Raw genomic sequence first — 20442 nt, forward strand, 5'->3', positions numbered from 1 at the left:
TTTTATTTACCCCCCCCCCCCCCGATCGGAATCGGCTATCGGCCGATGTCCCTGAAAGGAGATCGGAGATCGGAATCGGTGCCAAAAGCCCCGATCGGTACATCTCTAATTTTAACCATAGTCAATAACATTATTACAGTACACAATGACTGAAATACTGCATGTAGTTTCCAATGTAGTAATATTAAATAATGTTCTTAGTAGGAACTTTACGCTTCTCTGTTATTTGAGTTAAATTTTAATTAAGTTGCTACATGCTTATTAACTAGCAGTAAACTTCACTTATGATAACCCGTAAACTAATTTAACAACATTTTCATCCATTACATGTGCACACCTCATGACAACACAGTATTGGATAAAAGACTGCCTTAAAAGTCAACCCCACTTTTTACACATCTATGTTACCTATTTATTTTACTGTGGTCAAATAATGCATAAAAAGCGTATGGGTGTGTTTTAACCACATAAGAGCAAACACAATTTGTTTGAGATCCAGTTCCTCATGTACATCCTGCCTTGTAAAGAATATTATGATTTAATGCTCTACAGAGCAGACAGACTGGCATTAAAATGCTGAACTTTTTATAGATTATAGTTTTTTTAAATCCCACTGGGTCTGTGGAGAACAGAGGCAGTTTCTTTTATCATTGTGGCATGATCTCCAAAGCAAACCTCCATAGGAAATACAAGAATTTATCCTTCAAAGGTTGTTGGAGCCAGTGTGTTAGGTATGCATGCGGTATTCCATCTGTTAGACAGAGATAGAGAAAACTTAAAGAATATGTTAAAAGCAAATAATAGCATATTGCCAAGGGGTGGCAGATTGAACAGACTAATGTAAAGGAAATTAAAAAGGGGATTTGGAATACAAAATAGGAAATAAAATCTATTCATTTCACTATTTTTCTGCTACCAGTGATAGTTAAACCCCGATTTAAGCCTGTTGTGACTACAGAACAAACGTTTAACGCTGTACGGTGCAACACACATGCTTGTTAGTGTTTTGTAGTCATAAAGCAGTGAACACTGCATGACAATAAAGCATCACACATTTCAATCACCATCACAGTGTCCAGTTACAAATCCAAGTTGTTCCTTAAAAATGATCAGAACTGGATGGGAAGCATTTATGTACATCTGATATTAAAAAGCATGATCTGCATTTGAAGTGAAAGCTTCAATCATTGCAAAACTCTGGTGACTGTGACAGACTAAAGTGGGTCTCCTTTCTGTCACAACAAACATATTGGTTTTTAAAAATGGAATCTGAAAATGAGGCATGAGTTTGCTACGCTGGAGATAAACTCCTCTAAATCTGTCAAGCTCTCTTACCATTTAGGAGGTGACATTTAAAGATTCAGCTTTACTATTGCCAGCAGTTGACAGATGAAGAGATGTGAGTTTGCCCTACAGTACCTTTCTGGGCCTGTGTGACACATACTTAAAGTAATGGAAGCTATACTGGTAATACAGTGCTGTAAAAAATATTTTCCCTGTTATCATGGGTAGTGGAAATTATACTTGTTATTATAATTTGGTTCTCATTTCCTATACACATGTCCTTTGCTTGTTTATCAGGAAATGTATTATGGCTGTCTGCTTCTCATGTAACCATGATGGTGTGTGTATATATCCTATTTTCTGTTGTTATCAGTAGTTAAAGCCTATTTGATTAGATTAACAGGAGGCAGTGTACTTTCCGACTCTGTGTTTATTTAATGTGCAGAATGTGGTGATGGAATATAAGGGCTGTTTGAAGTAGACATCATATGGTATGAAGCTATCAAATCATTTCTGTGGGTGTGCAGTTAAGTTCAAGCACTGTCTGCGTTTCTGGTATGTGCCCAGACTGAAGAAATGTTTGGAGAGTTGGGTGATCAGTGATTGTGGCAGAAATAAATGTAAACATTTTTAACTATAACACTTCACCTGTTAAATAGATCAGGGATTCTATTGCCATATAAAGCACTTGATAATACTCCATACTAGGGGTGTAACGATACACTCTACCCACGATGCGAAGCAATTCACGATACTGGGTTCACGATACGATTTTTTCCCCGATTTTTTTATTTTTTTTAACAAAATTATTTCTTTTTTATTTTACCCCTTTTTCTCCCACTTTTTAGCGCATCCAATTTCTACCCGTCAATCATCCTCTCACTAATGCTGGTCCCTGCTCCTGATTGGGGAGGACGAGGCTGCTCCACGCCCCCTCCGAAACGTGCACAGCAATCAAACATCTTATCACCTACACTTGACGAGCGCAGTGTGGTACAGCGCTGTGCACGGAGGGCCACACCCTCTACCGCACTCCTTCCCCATATCCGTGCAGGTGCCACCAACCAGCCAGCAAAGGTTGTAATTGCACTAGTCTGAGAGAGAGAGAGTCCCCATCCGGCTTTAGTCCCGCCCTTATCTGAACAACAGGCCAATCGTTGTTCATGTAGCCACTCAGCCTCAGCTGGCAAGGCAGAGCCGAGATTCAATACGATGTATTCGAGATCTCGGTTCTGGTGAACAGCGTGTGTTTTACCTGAGTGGCTCTTTTATTATTTCTCTTAAAAAAAATAAAATAAAATACTGTGTTTGTGCTTATCTTTTATTTATCTAAATTTATAGGCCTTTTTATTTTTGAGGTAGGTACAAACTATGCAAAACAATGCTGCACATTTCCTTTTTTTGTGTAAAAAAACAAAACAAAAAAAAAAGAAATGAAATAAATCCCACATTAAATAAATAAATAAATAATACAAATAAGGAAAGTATTCTCACATAAATATGGCTGGAAAATTCTGAACCTGGCAACCCTGTAGTAACGTCAACCAGACGAGGTGAATAGCGCCAGTGCCATCTGCTGTTTAAAGTGAATATCGATTCATTATACATGTAAACTGATTTGAATCATTAAACACGTGAATCGAACTGTCTTGTGGTGCATCGATACATCCCTACTCCATACACTTTAAATAAGAGGCAAGTCTGGACTGCAGACAAAGCCATGCTGTTGCAACACATGCAGAATGTGGCTTGGTATTGTCCTGCTCAAACAGGGACATCTGTAAAAGACATCATCTAGATGACACTATATGTTGCTCCAAAATGTGCTTGTACCCCTGAGCACTAACGGTGCCTTTACAGATGTGCAAAGTCACTGGTGCCATTGGCGCCAACACATGCCCATACCAAGACTTATGCTAATTTTTGAACTTTGAGCTGATAACTTTGAGGATGCTCTTCAACTTTGGATTAGCGAGATTATTTACCAAAAATAAATGTGAAACAGACCACAACACTTTGTGTTAGTACATCTCTGATGAGCCCAAGTCCAGAGAAGCATGTTGTTAAAACATGGCTTATGCTTGAGCTGTTCTCAAAATATTGGACTGTTTGCTTTTGCAGTTTTTCACCAAGTGGCCTTCCTTGTCTTTTGTCAATGCTTATTTTATATCCTATTATGATAACATCACATTTCCTTTTTAGCTGTGGAATGTTCCGGAATGGGTGGATTTCATTCCATCATTACACAAACCTCCCAGTCTTACTTTCCAAAATTATTTGAAATGTGGTGCAGGCACCCGATTAAGAGTTAGTATAGATTCATAAAAATCAGTAAAGGTGACCCGGAAAACTTTAATCATTCTTTGGAATTGGGTTTTTTGTGAGGTTAGTAGGAATTGCATTTTGTGAGGTTAGTAGTACAGGGTGTACTATCCACGGCTGGTATTAACACTACTGCCTTATATTGCATTAGCTTGCAAATAAACTAGTTCATATTACACATATGAACTAGTTTCTGTGCCGTTATTTTATTAATGAAGCCAGTTGTAGCCTAGCGGATAAGGTACTGGACTAGTAATCAAAAGGTCAGTGGTTCAAGCCCCACCACTGCCAGGTTGCTGCTGTTGGGCCCTTGAGCAAGGCCCTTAACCCACAATTGCTCAGACTGTATACTGTCACACTACTGTAAGTCGCTTTGGATAAAGGTGTCTGCTAAATGCCAAAAATGTAAATGTACACGACTAGACATTTCACTTTTAAATGATCATCTTAAGAATCTTTCATTTAGCCGCTCAGGTGGCACAGCAGTAAAATACAATAGTACACTAGAACTGGGTTTTCGAATACATCGTATTGAAGCTCAGCTCTGCCACCCGTCTGGGCTGGGCGGCTGCATGAACAATGATTGGCTGTTGTTCATAGGGTTAGGGGCAAGCCAGATCATGGGTCCTGATAACTGGTGCAATTATGACCCCTGCTGGCTGATTGATGGGGCTGAGGAATAATACTGATCAGGGTGTGGCTCTCTGTGCACAGTGCTGATTGGTATATATGAACTCGACTCGTGCAGGTGAAAAATGCAGTCTGTACTGAGCACATGTCTGAGGGGGCATGTGTCAGTTGAGAAGCGTCCTTAGTCAGCGGTGGAGGGTTGAATCAGTGGAGGACGCAATCGGGGTAATTGGACACGACTAGATTAGGGGAGAAAATTGGGGGGGAAAAGGTTGGAAAAATAGAAACAAACAAAAAATTATCTTACATTTAGCAAATATAAAAATATGTTTTTTCTTGAGATTTTTAGCTAATGTTTTCTTAGAAAACTAAAAATGTAATTATGGTTGCAAAATACTTCTGTACAAATCCGATTAATGCTTCGTGTGAGGATAATACCGCTTACAACTTCTTAATAATAATAATAACAGTAATAATAATAGGCACATAATACCTACATATACAAAACCAGAAGTATAGTATTAGAAGTCTTTTGCCATCCTTGTAATGATATTTAAAATTGTATTTTATTTATTTGATTTGACCCTGTTGGTATGTGTTGCAGTACTATGTCTAGTAGATGATTAAAGTAACTTAGTTTAAAGTTTTGGATCTTTATTAAAACTAATAAAGCTCCTGAAATAGTCCATCACAGCCTCCCAATAACTATCAACTGGGAGGATGAAACTCAGCCCTGCACGTGATAACATCAAAAGAAGGCGATGGTGCTGAAAGCTTTAGCCTTTGAAAAAGGCTCAGATTATCTCTGGCTCAGTGCTGACCGCATTCTGTGCTTACCAGCACACACCAGAGTCCCAGGTGTTGAGCTGTGGGTGCACTGCACCGGCTGATCTTATCTCTCTCCTCCTGACATTTTCGTCTCTGTGCTGTTATTGTATTAATGAAGCCAGTAATAGAATAGAAAGTTCTCATGATGCCTTAACTTTTGAGTTAACAATACTTAGTGTGATGGTGCCCCAAATGAAACCAATATCATAGTTGAAGTATTAATCATTTATCATTCATTTCAGAACAAATTTATTTAACAACATAATTCTACTTTCCACTGATACATAAGCTTTATGGTAATGTTTTTTTTTACCACCTGTCAGCTTTGAATCTCGGGAATTAATTGGGTGTGTCAACCACACACCCAAAACAAGCAATGTGGACTACATTCTAGGGGTGTCAATAATTAACCAACAACCAACAAAAAAAGTTATTGTTTGATTAATGCTGATGCTTGGTTCCAGTTGAGAGCGCAATTACTGCCTGTACAGACCAAAAACACCAATTTGAAACTCTGCAGTTCACCTGAGCATGACATTGACGGAAACATAATGCCAAAACAACACTGGCAAGTCTCTGTGTCCTTGAGTGGCCCAGCCAAAGTCCAGACTTGGACACCATTTAAAACATCAGTGGAGACAACTAAAGATGACAGTTCACAAATGCTTTACAGATAATTAATTTTACAAAAACTCAATCACCAATAATGGCCTATCATGTTAAAATATTTATAAGGTAGGGGTGGGTTTATAAAATAGATTTTTCGATTCAAATCGATCTTTATTTGAACGATCCGATATCGATTCATATAAACGCGAGATCGATCTTTTAAATACGCCCATTTTTACGGTGCACACGGAAGTCTGTTACCCCCTTTAATTTCGCGTGACCAGCCAGTGTTTTTTCATGCAACGAGATCTGACCTGCACATCAGTTTAGCATGGCAGAAGCTCAAGTTATGACCACTACACAACTTTTTGCACTGATTTTCGCTCGGCATCGGGTCGGTGCTGGATTTGGGAGGAACTCGGTGTTCGCTCTGCGATCAAAACTCGGCTCTCAATCAATGTGAGAAACAGCGAGGGGAAACACAGGGGAGAGGTTGTAAACAGGTGGTGGAGCGCAATATAGTTTCTATCAGAATACATCAGCACACGTGAGTTTTATAGTATTTCTGACCTGATCGTTCTCTACAAAACAAAATATTTATTAACCTCCAACTCACTATAGAACAAGCCATGCTGCTCGTGTTGCCAAATCCACTCAGATTCATTTATTTCATCAGCGCACAAACTTTGATCGCTCGCTACTTGTTGATGTGCATGTTTGGACGTGGTATCATTAAACCTTTCATCACTTCTCACGTGTGTTTTCGTGACAAAACGTAGTTTTGGAGACCAGAGAAGCTCGCCTGGGATTCCCCCTGGTTGATAGATGTTGTAGTGTAAAACCCCCCATCGCCGATCAGTCGTGTAGTGTGAACATTACAGCGACCAGGTGTTAATCAGAGTGTCGTGTAGTGTAAACTTGGCATAAGCTGTTCAACAGCCAGGTGTATGTTTACATTTACAATGTTGTAGCGTGTCAGACATATAAAATAATAATAAAAAATCAATGTTACTGGTTTCTGTTTTGGATTAATTATTTATGTAAACAAAATACACAAATATTTTTAATGAGTGTTCTTTGTACAATTATCACATTCGTTCTCTGAACATCTGTACATATTTAAACAAAACCTGTTAATGTAACTCAAATATGCCTAAATGTGTTGAATCAAAATTGAATCGCAAATCGAAGATCTAATCGAATCGGGACCTTGTGAATCGGAATCGAATCGATCCAGGAAATTAGTGGCGATACCCAGCCCTAGTATAAGGTATAGGCTAATGGGTAAAAATTATATTTATATCAATTTAAAATCAAATCAACAACAAAATGCTAAAAGTCAAGGGTTCAGACTACATTCTAAATCCAATGTACATAGCTGCTGTTGCTTTACAAGTTGTATATGAACAAAACCTACAACATTTTACAAATGGCACATATACATAGTGTACAAGGTTGTAATGGTGGCATCATCATCATCATTATTATTATTATTACTAATATTATTAAGTGCCGTCAAGTTGGTTTAGACTCCTACTGACCTACTGAGAGAGTATCCTGTCTTCTGCACACATACCTTCAAAATTGTATAACTACATTACATAGCCCATGACATTTTACAAGTGGTACATATGAGTAGATAAGATTTCAGTAACCCCGCAGTGCTTTGGAAAAAAGAAAGGAAATACATAATGTATTTTAATAGTATTTTTCTTTACTACCTGGTCTGCATTTGATTCACTACTGATAAGCACAAGTGATAGCATTAACCATACATGGACAACATGAATCTGATTACTAACTCATTCATGCAGACCAAATTTTTACTATTGTTGGGTGATTATGTACATGTCAATGTGATGATGTTACCAAAATCACTTTGCTGTAACAAATTATTTCTATATGTAATCATAATCATGTTTAATTGTATTTGTGTGCAGGCTGTGAGGATATCATAGTAGAGAACATCTCGCTGGAGTCTCTGGTTTCGATTCTGAAGTGGAGCTCTCAGCCTTATGGCTCCAAATGGGTCCACAGACAGGCCTTGCATTTTCTGCGTGAGGAGTTTAGCCAGGTAATGACGTCTGACGTGCTCTATGAGCTCACCAAGGATCAGCTGCTCACAGCCATTCAGTCTGACTACCTGCAGGTAAGAATTCATTCTCACTGACCCAGATATCATATAAAAAAAGCATACAGACTATAAGTATCTAGTTTTATGTGTATATGTATAATATATTGTTTCTCTCGTCACAATGTGTGGAGAATAATACTGAGCTGACCTGTTTTCCACTGGGTTTTGTAATTAATTCCACCAACAAGAGTGGAGCTGACTAAGTTACCCACAAGCTAATTTGAGGCTGATCTTCTAACCCATTGTTTGAAAATTATTTGAACTGTTGTATGTTTTAAATATTGAAATACAACATAAATACTAGTGATGCAGCACTTATCTGATATAACTAGTGTTTCGTGGCTACCAGGACTGTAATGCAGTACTGGCAATAGCAAAAGATTAGAACAATAACATGCCAATTTCTAGTGACAACAATTTAGTTTCTAAGTGCTTATTGTAAAGTTCTATACTGCATATATGTTTTATCACCTAAAATCTACAAGGGATCTTCAAAAAGTTTTTGCACTTTTATAATTTTGTTGGAAACGGTGAGGGAGGGAGGAGTAGTAATTGGTCGTGTCTGAGAGACTGAGGGAGCAGATTTAGCACCATCTGATTTCCACCTTTTGGATGCCTAAAGAAGCTTTAAGGGGAAGATGATTTTCATGTGATGATGATGTGAAAGCAGCGATGCATCAGTGGCTATGTGCTCAATCAAAAACATTTTTTGCTGATGGCATTAAAAAGTTGGTACGACGCTGGGAAAAATGCATCGGAAGGTGACTGTAGAATAGTGATGTCATTTGTTTTTAAAATTCTTAATTAATAGTTTAAAAAAGTGCAGAAACTTTTTGAAGAACCCTCATACAAACAGTAGTTATAAAAATGTGCAGCACCTGTAAAAAAAGAACCTGTAATTCTGTTGGTAGTTTAAGGTGTTTGAGCTGTAGGTAACTACATTAGTATAATTTAGTACCATTAGTATATCTCACATGAAGCACAATATCCAGACATTTTTTTACATCTATTAAGTCTTAAAGGGCAGTAAAACTGCAGGTTAAGCATATATACAGTGAATATTAACTACAAGCCTTTTGACATGTAATACATTTACATTACATTTACATTTTTGGCATTTAGCAGACGCGTTTATCCAAAGCGACTTACAATTATGACTGAACACAATGTTTTTTTGAGCAATTGAGGGTTCAGGGCCTTGCCCAGGGGCCCAACATTGGCAACTTGGCGGTGGTTGGGTTTGAACCAGCAACCTTCTGATTACTGATCCAGTACCTTAACCACTGAGCTATCACTGCCCTACAATTCAAAGTAAAATAAACCAGATGATCATGCTGTATCTGTAGGCCAGTGTTTCTCAACCTTTTTTCAGTCACGGCACCCTTTAAAAGTATGCAAAATCTCAAGTCACCCCAGTCTAAAATGTATTAAAAAACGTACACTCTGCATCCCTCGGACTGCTAACACACACGCACACACACCATATCATGACATCATCGTACTGTCTTTTCTTTGTCTTGATGCTGGCTTCTACAACCCCTGGCAAAAATTATGGAATCACCACTCTTGGAAGATGTTCTTTCAATTGTTTAATTTTGTAGAAAAAAAATAAATCACAGACATGCCACAAAACTATCATTTCTCAAACTGTCAACCCTCTGGCATTAAGAAACAATAAAAAAAGAAACAAATATAATAGTTGTGGTCAGTCACAATTGCTTTTTTTTAGACCAAGTAGAGGAAAAAATTATGGAATCATTAGAAAACACTGCACCATTATTACTTTGTTGCACCACCTCTGGCTTTTATAATGGTTTAAACTCTCTGAGGCATGGAGTTAACTAATGACAAACAGTATTCTTCATCAATCTGCCTTCAACTGTCTCTTATTGCTGTTGCCAGATCAGCTTTGCAGGTTGGAACCTTGTCATTGACCATTTTCTTCAATTTCCACCAGAGATTTTCAAATGGATTGAGATCCGGACTATTTGCAGGCCATGCCATTGACATTATATGTTTTCTTGAAGGAAAGTTTTCACGTCCTTTGCCCTATGGCAAGATGCATTATCATCTTGAAAAATGAAGTCATCATCACCAAACATCCTTTCAACTGATGGAATAAGAAAAGCATTTATTGAAGACCATCTCCCCTGTGCCTTTACCCGACATGCAGGCCCATATCATCAACAACTGTGGAAATTAACATGTTTTCTTTAGGCAGTTATCTTCATACATTTCATTGGACAGACACCAAACAAAAGTTCCAGCATCATCACCTTGCCCAATGCAGATTCGCAATTCATCACTGAAGATCACTTTTATCCAGTCACCCACAGTCCACGATTGCTTTTCTTTAGCCTACTTTAACCTTGTTCTTTTCTTTTTAGGTGTTAATGGTGGCTTTGGCTTTTCTGTATGTAAATCCCATTTCTTTTAGGTGATTTCTTACAGTTCAGTCACAGACATTGACTCCACTTTCCGGCCACTTGTTTCTCATTTGTTTTGTTGTGCATTTTCTGTTTTCAAGACATATTGCTTTAAGTTTTCTATCTTGATGCTTTGATGTCTTACTTGGTCTACCAGTATGCTTGCCTTTTACAACCTTCCCATTTTGTTTGTACTTGGTCCAGATTTTAAACACAGCTTACTGGGAACAACCAACATCTTTTGTGACATTCCACAATGATTTATCTTCTTGAAGGAGTTTTATAATCCTCTCATTTGTTTCAACTGACATATCTTGTGTTGAAACCATGATTCATGACAATCTGCTTTGTGCAACAGCTCTCCGAGGTGTAAGCACTCTTTTTAAACTGAAGAATAATTAGCAAATCTAATCTGCTGCAGATGTTTTGTTTTTAAACTGCAAATTACAGAGTGATTCCATAATTTTTTCCTCAGATTTGAGTGATTCCATATTTTTTTCCTCTACTTGATCTAAAAAAAGCAATTGTGACTGACCACAACTATTATATTTGTTTCTTTTTTATATTGTTTCTTAATGCCAGAAGGTTGACATTTTGAAAAATGATAGTTTTGTGGCATGTCTGATTTTTTTTTTTTTTTAACAAAATTAAACAATTGACAGAACATCTTCCAAGAGTGGTGATTCCATAATTTTTGCCAGGGGTTGTACTACCCTCGCTGCTGAGCTACCACTGGATGAAGAAGTTGATGGCTCAGATTCAGAGTTACCTTATTTTGAAGACTTTCTTTTCAAAAACCTTTCCATGCTAGTTAATGTGCTTCACACAACGCTCTCCTAATGCATCGCGCAGTAATAAGGGGTGGGGGTGGGTGTCAGTATTAGGCAACGCAGTCACGTGCTGACCCCCACGTTGACGTTGTAGCATGGGGAAAGGAGTGTGTGAGACAAATTTTGATGTTTGAGGTGGCTAATGGTCTACATTTTCATGATAAGTTTATTTGTTTATGATAAGATAAATTTATTTCATAATACCAGTAACGGCAGAATATTTTTGACGGCACCCCTGACGAAGCCAGACGGTACCCCAGGGTGCCACGGCATCCCGGTTGAGAAAGGCTGCTGTAGGCTATCGGGTCTGCATTATTAAAAGAATATTCTTTATAAAAACTACAAAATGTAATAATAGGTGATGTCAAGAGTTGATTCAAATAAAAAAAGTAAAATATTTTGACCATATAACCAACTACGGGCCAACTATGTTTGAACTGACACAGAAAGAAGCCCTTACCTAATATAATATAGTGTAATATAAATAATACAAATATGTAATTTAATATATCTAATAAACCTAATATAAATATTATTAAATTTGTAGAATTAACTTGTTTTCTGTGCAAATGTTGAGAAGTCACTTTTGGAGATAGCATTTGTGACTCTACTTATGCCTGAGCTACAAATTTTGGCCAATATAATGGAAGAGAGAAAATGTTTAAGCGTTTTTCTAAATATAACAGTGCTAACTTAACTCAATAAACCACATATAAATACAAAAATAAAACAAGTCATTTTGCACCTTTGCTGAACATAAATTAATCCATATAAGTTTGTAGGTTAAAAACCTTTGAAGAAAACTACAGGCTCAGAAAAGAGATTTTTTCACTGTCTGTGAAGCTGCTAGAATAATGACTGTAGTTAACAAAAGGAAGCAGAGTTATAAAGCAGTGCCTCTGCACCAATTTGTCATTAGTCTCAAATGCTTCAGCTTATCATTGTGAAATATGAATGTGGTAATATTCTCTCTCCCTGGCCCTCCCCGCCCTCTTTTTTACAGGCGAGTGAGCAGGACATTTTGAAGTATGTGATTAAGTGGGGTGAGCACCAGCTCATTAGGAGGATGGCTGACCGAGGTGAGACTGATGTTCCTAGTGACCTTTTTTGCACTGTGTATCTGTACCATATAGCAGATACATACGCTGTGAAACGCTTTATACACTGCTGTGACAGAAATGTTTAGTTAGACTGTCAATATTATAGTGCATTTTTACATATTTACAAAAAGGAGTGTTGTGGTTCAGTATTTTTACTTAATGAATGAAATTTTTACTTAATTTTTGTTCTTACTATTACAGATGAAGTGGAATTATCTTAAAGAAAGACAAAGCAGGATTGTTGACAAACAGAATTGATTTTGGGAAATACATCGACTAGGCATAACATTATGACCACTGAAGGGTGACGTGAATAACACTGATATCTCCATCACGGCACCTGTTAGTGGGTGGGATATATTAGGCAGCAATTGAACATTTTATCCTCAAATTTGATTTGTTATAAGCAGGAAAAATGGGCAAGTGTAAGGATTTGAGCGAGTTTGACAAGGGCCAAAATGTGATGGCTAGACGACTGGGTCAGAACATTTCCAAAACTGCAGCTCTTGTGCGGTCTTGTGTTCCCGGTCTGCAGTGGTCAGTTTCTATCAAAAGTGGTCCAAGGAGGGCGCCCAGGTGGCGCAGCGGGATATTCCGCTTGCACACCAGCACCGAGTTTCTGAACTCCCCGGTTCGAAACTCGGTGTTGCCACCGGTCGCACCATCTAGCGGGCATAATTGGCAGTCCCTGCAGCAGATACCAATTGGCTACCATATCTGCAGGGTGGGGGCCGGACTATATGTGGGTGGGTGGGTGCCGGACTATATGTGGGTGGGTGGATGGGTGGGTACAACTGCTTTTATCTATTATTGGTAATGACATATTTTGCTGCTAATGTAAGGTAGACATTACTACCACAAGCTATTTAACAATAAATATTCATATATTGATTGTGAGCATTAAATGTCAGTTTGTCAGTTAAATCTAACAAGTATACCAAGACACAGAATACATAGGCACAATTAATATAGCTGTAAAATGACATGCATTATTAAAACATTAAACATACAGTTTGTAAAGAATTTCTTATAGTGGCCTATAATGGCACCAATTCATTATAGGCCACTTACTCACAATTTTTGCAGTAGCCTATTCACATACCACAGAGAGCTTGCAAAGCTTACAGACAGTGGCTGAAACTTTATAGGAACGTTGCTGTGCTTCACCCACTTTATACAAGCATGTCTAAGCAGGACTTTATTGACTTGTGTGTTTCACTGTAGTTTTTAAATATTTGTTTTCTTTTACATTCTTTCTACATGTAACTGTATTTTTGTGCTTGTGTTTCAGAACCGAACCTGCTGAGTGGAACTGCTCACAGTGTCAATAAACGTGGTGTGAAGAGAAGAGATCTGGATATAGAGGAACTAAAGGAAATTCTGTCTCCTCTGCTGCCTTACGTCCGCATGGAGCACATTCTCCCAGCGAATAGTGATGTTCTCTCTGATGCTGTGAGTGTCTTTGGGTATTTTTATTATTATAATTAATAAATAAAATTATTTTTTTATTTCTCTATTATTGTAGTCCCCTTTATACTTTCCAAAATTCCCTGTGGATGCCTGAAACCATGAATAATACAGATCACTAAATATAGGATGTTTTTCATACATACACTGATCAGCCATAACATTAAAACCACCTACTTGTTTCTACACTCACTGTCCATTTTATCAGCTCCAATTACCATATAGAAGCACTTTGTAGTTCTACAATTACTGACTGTAGTCCATCTGTTTCTCTGCATACCTTTTTAGCCTGCTTTCACCCTGTTCTTCAATGGTCAGCACCCCCACAGGACCACCACAGAGCAGGTATTATTTAGGTGGTGGATCATTCTCAGCACTGCAGTGACAATGACATGGTGGTGGTGTTAGTGTGTGTTGTGCTGGTATGAGTGGATCAGACACAGCAGCGCTGCTGGAGTTTTTAAATACTGTGTCCACTCACTGTCCACTCTATTACGCACTCCTACCTGGTTTGTCCACCTTGTAGATGTAAAGTCAGAGATGATCGCTCATCTATTGCTGCTGTTTGAGTTGTTCATCTTCTAGACCTTCATCAGTGGTCACAGGACGCTGCCGACGGGGCGCTGTTTGCTGGATATTTTTGGTTAGTGGACTATTCTCAGTCCAGCAGTGACAGTGAGGTATTTAAAAACTCCATCAGCACTGCTGTATCTGATCCACTCATACCAGCACAACACACACTAACACACAACCACCATGTCAGTGTCACTGCAGTGCTGAGAATGATCCACCACGCAAATAATACCTACTCTGTAGTGGTCCTGGGAGAGTCCTGACCATTGATGAACAGCATGACAGGGGGCTAACAAAGCATGCAGAGAAACAGATGGACTACAGTCAGTAATTGTAGAACTACAAAGTGCTTCTATATGGTAAGTGGAGCTGATAAAATGGACAGTGAGTGTAGAAACAAGGAGGTGGTTTTAATGTTATGGCTGATCTGTGTATATTCATGGTTTAGTTCTGGAATTTTTTAATAATAATTTATTTATATATATATTTATTCATGGATATTGGATGACTACTGTAGTTCTTTTAAAATCTAAAATATTTAAATTTAACTGTCAACTGTTAATTGATTTTTACTAAATTAGACTTAAATAATTGTGCTTCTTTTCCCCCCTGTACTCCTTATTTAACACACTGATTAATAATTTACACTCCAGGCCTCTCCAGAAGGCAGTTGTTAGATTGAGGCAATGCTCTGTCCTGTACAAAAGCTTACAATGTATTTTTGATCTCCCCTGTTTATTTATACCAGTATTTATGAATCCAAAATAAGACAAAGGGTGTACAAATTAAGGACATGTTGTACTGTGTCATTATCATGCAAAGACTACACCACACAGCATGCAAAGCTAGAGAATGGGGAAAAATCTACCCAGATAAAACCTTTTTCCCTCCCTATGGTGAGGGGAGAATCATGATTGGGACCTAGACAGCTTGCAGTTATTAAGAGAAAGTAACATCAATGTATTTTAAGCTTTTTAATTGAATGATGCAAGAATACATTTAGTGTTTTAAAATCCAGGTTAGACCTTAAATCAACTGAAATGATGAAGCAGGAATTAAAGAGCTGTTTATACAAAAAAAAAAAGAAAACACCCTAAAACACTTCTTCACTGTTGTGCAACTGATCAAAGGCTACAGGAAACATTATAACTGCTAAAGAAGGTGTCAGTTATTAAATATCTCACACACGCACACACACTACACACCTTATTTAGCCTGGTATAAATGTCATTATTATATACGTAATTAAAAATAGAAGTTTGTGTATTCGTTCAGAAAGAATGAGTTTGTCCACTAGTGTGACTTACAAGTGTTACAAGTAATTAATGCAGTATTTTTTTTCCCAAGGGCTCACAAACTTTTTCCTGCAATGGTTCATAGTTATTCGAACTATGAACACTGTATGCAAAACAGTCTGGGCACATTTGTATCATTTGCTGAGATGTCTGTGCTTTCTGCAGATGAAACGAGGTTTGATCAGCACTCCTCCATCAGACATGCTGCCCACATCGGTGGGGGGCAAATCAAACGCCTGGCTCAGACAGAAGAACACGGGCATCTATGTGCGCCCCCGTCTCTTCTCTCCCTATGTAGAGGAGGCAAAGGTAAGACATTTCTACCTTGTTAAGATACTTAAGATACTTGACTGCCTTAAAAAGACTTAATACATTGATCCTTATGCTGCATTTAAAAAGCATATTTTGATGTATAATAAAATACGAGACAATGAGAATGAGCAGGTAGCAGCGTGATTTTACCTAATTTTTCATCATGGCTGAAGTTTTGACTGACTGGTGTGGGCATATTGTGGGTGCCAAATAGCAGAGTTCTGGGGACTGTGGTTCAGATCTTCCCTAGAGGCAAAGATCTGTAAGGAGCTCTGTAAGGCATGCTCCTTTCATGTCCATGTGGGTTGCCTTTAGGTAATTCGGATTCCTTCCACTTCTTAAAAAATGTGCCAGTTGGTAGATGGTGGTGGTAATTTGTAGAGGGAAAAAAATGAGCAGATGCTACATTCTGGCTTAATAAATAGCCTTCCAACACCTTATAAACACAAAACGTACATCATAAATAGATAGACTGCACCATGAAATAAACAGGGAAAAACTATTAGATAAACCCGGACATAAGAAAACATATACCTATACTATAGGTTTATACTATTTGGAAAGTAGATGGGAGCAAAATATATGCACACAATGCAGAATTGGACATACAAGACTTGTGCATATGCATGAAATCAAAGGACGAAGCACCAAATTGTCAAACTTGCAACACCACACTAACCATAAACCACATACTGTTGGAATGCCCTATTTACTACTATACAAGAATGAAGCAGTACACAGCTGCAACCACAATGAAAACTTACAAACCACGAGGAAAAGTACTGAACTTTCAAGAACAAACAAGACTGAATTCTCATATAATATTTAAAATAACAATTATAATTAATACATTTGCTCACAAACATCAAGTAGGAATACTCCTGTGAAACTGTCCTAACATAACCACTAAGATAAGATTCCTTTATTGATCCCCATGGGGGAAATTCGAGTGTTACAGCAGCTCTAGTACAGTGTAAATACAGTAGATAAAATAGAGTAGATTAAAATCAAAATAAAATAAAAAAAATTACTATTGCAATTACTATTATTCAGCAGTATGATGTAATAAAACACTATTTATTCTACTGTATATGTAAATACATACATATTTGTGTAGAATGAAATGTAGAGTCCAGTGCTGGGAAAAAGGGGGGGGGGGGGGTCTTTGAGTTATTGTATAGGGGGACTGGCTTGTCAGTGTGGGGACAGCCTGTGTATTCTGATATTGTTAGGCAAAGAACTCTAACCTATCATGCCATGTATGTAACTTATAAGTGTAATCATATAAATGTGTGTTACAAATAAATCAATAAATAAAATACAATTATAATTTTTATTATTACATACTAAAAAGTGTACTAGCTAGGATATAGCAAAATCTGCTGAAAACAACTGTAAAACACCCTGAAAAATCCTGTTTTTCATCTGGACATGTTTATTCTTTAACACAAGCAAATGATTTTTTTAATAGATTTGTTTGAATTTGGATCTCTTTTAGCGCTTTAGTTTTAATTTCACATCTGTTTGACGCCCTTAAGCCAAACTCTCAAGTTTCTCTAGATGTGGACTCTTTTGTCTTAGATTTTATTACATTTTCCTGTCCTTAGCTAGAGGGTACCATTATATCTTCACTACAAAAATAAACATGTTCAACATGTTATTCACACCAAGTCTTAAAATAAATGTAAGAAAAAGTACAGTGATGTCCAGGAGCATATGCTAAATTCAATTTTTTTTTTTTTTTTTTTTATCCATGTGGGCGGCACAGTAGCTCAGTGGGTAGCACTGTCGCCTCACAGCAAGAAGGTCTTGGGTTTGGTCCCCTGGTGGGGTGGTCCGGTTCTTTTCTGTGAGGATTTTGCATGTACTGGCGTTTATATTTTAGATAAGTCTTACCAACTTCAACAGCATGATAAGCTTTTATGTCTCATATTGAATATAGTGGAAAGCCCAAATCTTAAACATCCACTTTTAAGCTTTTTACAAGAAACCAGTAACACACATCTATGCATTTTCTTACACAATCTAAATGTAGAAATGTCAGAAGTCTTGGTACTATGTTAATGCATCCTGAATATGCACTAATTCTTGTTTTGTTTTGTGTGTGTAGTCTGTCCTTGATGAGATGATGGTGGAGCAAACAGATTTGGTACGCCTGAGAATGGTGCGCATGTCTAACGTGCCTGATACCCTGTACATGGTCAACAACGCTGTGCCGCAGTGCTGTCATGTCATAAACCATCAGCAAATCACTGGCAACCAGACCACAGCCCCTTCGGTTGTTGCCAATGATATACCAGGTGAATAAAGACATTTAAAAAAGGATTCTTGATGTAGACATAAGGACCCCATGTATTTAGACCATGTAAATTTTTTCATACTTTGTATGTTGAATGAATTTTGAATGAATAGAATTTAAATGTATATACACTTATTAGCCAAAACATTAAAACCACCCCCTTCTCCCAAAATGTAACATGGCAATAACTATTTCATATGAATTGTGTATGTCCCACTCAGAGATATATTAAATGTAAGGGCAGTGGCTCGGCAGGTAAGATGCTGGACTAGTCATCACAAGGTTGCTGGTTCAAGCCCAAATTGCCACTCTTTGGCCCCTGAGCAAGGCCTCTAACCTTCAAGTGCTCTGGTTGTATTCGGTCACAATTGTAAGTTGCTTTAGCATCTGCTAAATAGTATAAATGTGAAGTAAATGTATATTGGACTGATGGTAGTTACTGGTAATACACTTGGTGAATTCAGCATATGTGGGTATACCAGGTTGCTGGTTGGCCAAGACTCTGTCAAATGTGCCTACAATGGGCAAGCTGAAAGAGTAGATCATTTCATTGCACCAAAGGTGAAATGACTATAAGATGATTTCTGAGACATTGAAGAGACACCATTGGTCAAACAAATGGTTATACAATAGTGATCTTTTTTGGTTATACAATTGTGATCTTTTTAGCTATACCAACAAGATGACTGAAGTATGTCTGTAAATTTGCGTCCATTCAGTCAAAAGAGGATTTGTATGGATAGGAACTGATGTTCTGGTTCATTCCAAAGCTGTTCAGTTGGGCTGTTTTATAGCACAGGAGCACAGTAATGCTGGAACAGGAAAATGTATTCCCTAAACTGTTGCTGCAAAGTTTGAAGCATATCATTTGCTTTATATAATTGATTTATTAAACCTCTTAGCAATTGTTTTGGCTGTTTGACCAGGGTTTTTTTAGGGGACCCACATTGGTCCATGATTTTTACGTGGCCCAGGCAACACAATGCATCTTACTCTGTCTATAGAATATGTAACATAAAGCCTCCACAATGGGGTGTTTATATAATTATTAATTTAATTAAGTTTATTTAATTATTATTTTTCTCTGCAACCCATTTTTTTGGCTCATGACCCACTTAAGAGTTGTTACCCAGGTTTTGGAAAAAAAAAGCTTTTGGCTGTATGTATATGTATTTTCTTCACCCATGAAGCATATGTTCATGTGCTTTTAAACATATTTTCTGTTCATATTCATTATGGCACAAAGTTGAAAGACATTGCATGTGTACATTTGAAGTGAAATAAAGTATATTAAACATTAAAAAGTGGTTAAATGATTGTTACTCATTTTTCTGCGTTGCAATTAAAGACTACAGAAATTGTGGTTGTGCATCCCTAATGCAGCATGTTGTGTGTGTGTGTGTGTGTGTGTGTGTGTTTTAGTGCCCAGGTTGGAAGTAGTTAAACAGATGATTGGTAGGCTGCAGGAGCTCCGGCACACAGATCAGGTTCAGAGAGCTTATGCACTGAATTGTGGAGAAGGAGCCACGGTAAGCTACGAGCTTCAGCTTCGTGTTCTCCGAGAATTTGGCCTGTCTGATGGAGCCACAGAGCTGCTGCAGGTTAGAAGAGTTGCACAGATGCGTTACATATCATGAATAACACCTTTGTTTCTTTTTGTTACAATGCTGTTTTTGTTACAATACTGTCAATGTCCATAGATTTCCTATAACCTCACCTCTGTGTGAATGTCCTGTGCTGCAGAACCCACACAAGTTCTTCCCAGAGGAGCGTTTTGGGGATGAGAGTCCTCTTAGTCTGAGAGCAGCTGGTCGATGCAGAGTGAACAGCTCCCCTGCTATGGACTCTATGTTCACAGAAGCGGACACGCTCGGGGGTCTAAACCCCCCTCTTCCTCCTCCACCTCCTCCGTATCATGCCATGCCTGCTCACGCCCAGTACAGAGGAGGCTGGAGCACCGTAATGGCACTACCACCGCCCTCACGCTCCTTTTCTTACCCTTGTAACCACACGCTCCAGCCAAGAGACTTGTCCATGCCTCAACCCAGCACCCAGGTGTACCAAGGTTCTGACTACAGCCTGGCTCAGAGCATGGGGAGAACCGTTAACACTGAGACATCTGCGGTAAGTGCCTTATAGATAATCAGAACTACTAAATAGTGTTTGTTAGGGATTCCAAAAATATGGCCCCTTTTTGTGGTTTTAACAGCCTCCACTCTTTATGGAAGGTTTTCACTACACCGCGAAGAGTGTCTGGGACTTTGGGCCCATTTAATAAGATACTAGTTGTTAAGGCCAGGCCACCCTAAGCGTTCAACAGGGTTGAGCTCAGG

The 20442-nt window shown here is 38.1% G+C and overlaps 1 protein-coding gene across 1 annotated transcript in view; it reads left to right on the forward strand.

Annotated features, from left to right (window-relative positions):
* Positions 1 to 20442, forward strand: part of LOC134325485 (BTB/POZ domain-containing protein 7-like) — a 41341-nt gene that overhangs the window by 18179 nt on the left and 2720 nt on the right. The window contains exons 3-9 of the mRNA XM_063007701.1: positions 7614 to 7822; positions 12067 to 12142; positions 13455 to 13615; positions 15664 to 15807; positions 17921 to 18110; positions 19532 to 19710; positions 19853 to 20233. Coding sequence (XP_062863771.1) covers positions 7614 to 7822; positions 12067 to 12142; positions 13455 to 13615; positions 15664 to 15807; positions 17921 to 18110; positions 19532 to 19710; positions 19853 to 20233 — 1340 coding nt within the window. The remainder of the gene's footprint in view (positions 1 to 7613; positions 7823 to 12066; positions 12143 to 13454; positions 13616 to 15663; positions 15808 to 17920; positions 18111 to 19531; positions 19711 to 19852; positions 20234 to 20442) is intronic.

The sequence above is a fragment of the Trichomycterus rosablanca genome, chromosome 13, assembly GCF_030014385.1.
Source record: "Trichomycterus rosablanca isolate fTriRos1 chromosome 13, fTriRos1.hap1, whole genome shotgun sequence".
NCBI classification, from domain to species: domain Eukaryota; kingdom Metazoa; phylum Chordata; class Actinopteri; order Siluriformes; family Trichomycteridae; genus Trichomycterus; species Trichomycterus rosablanca.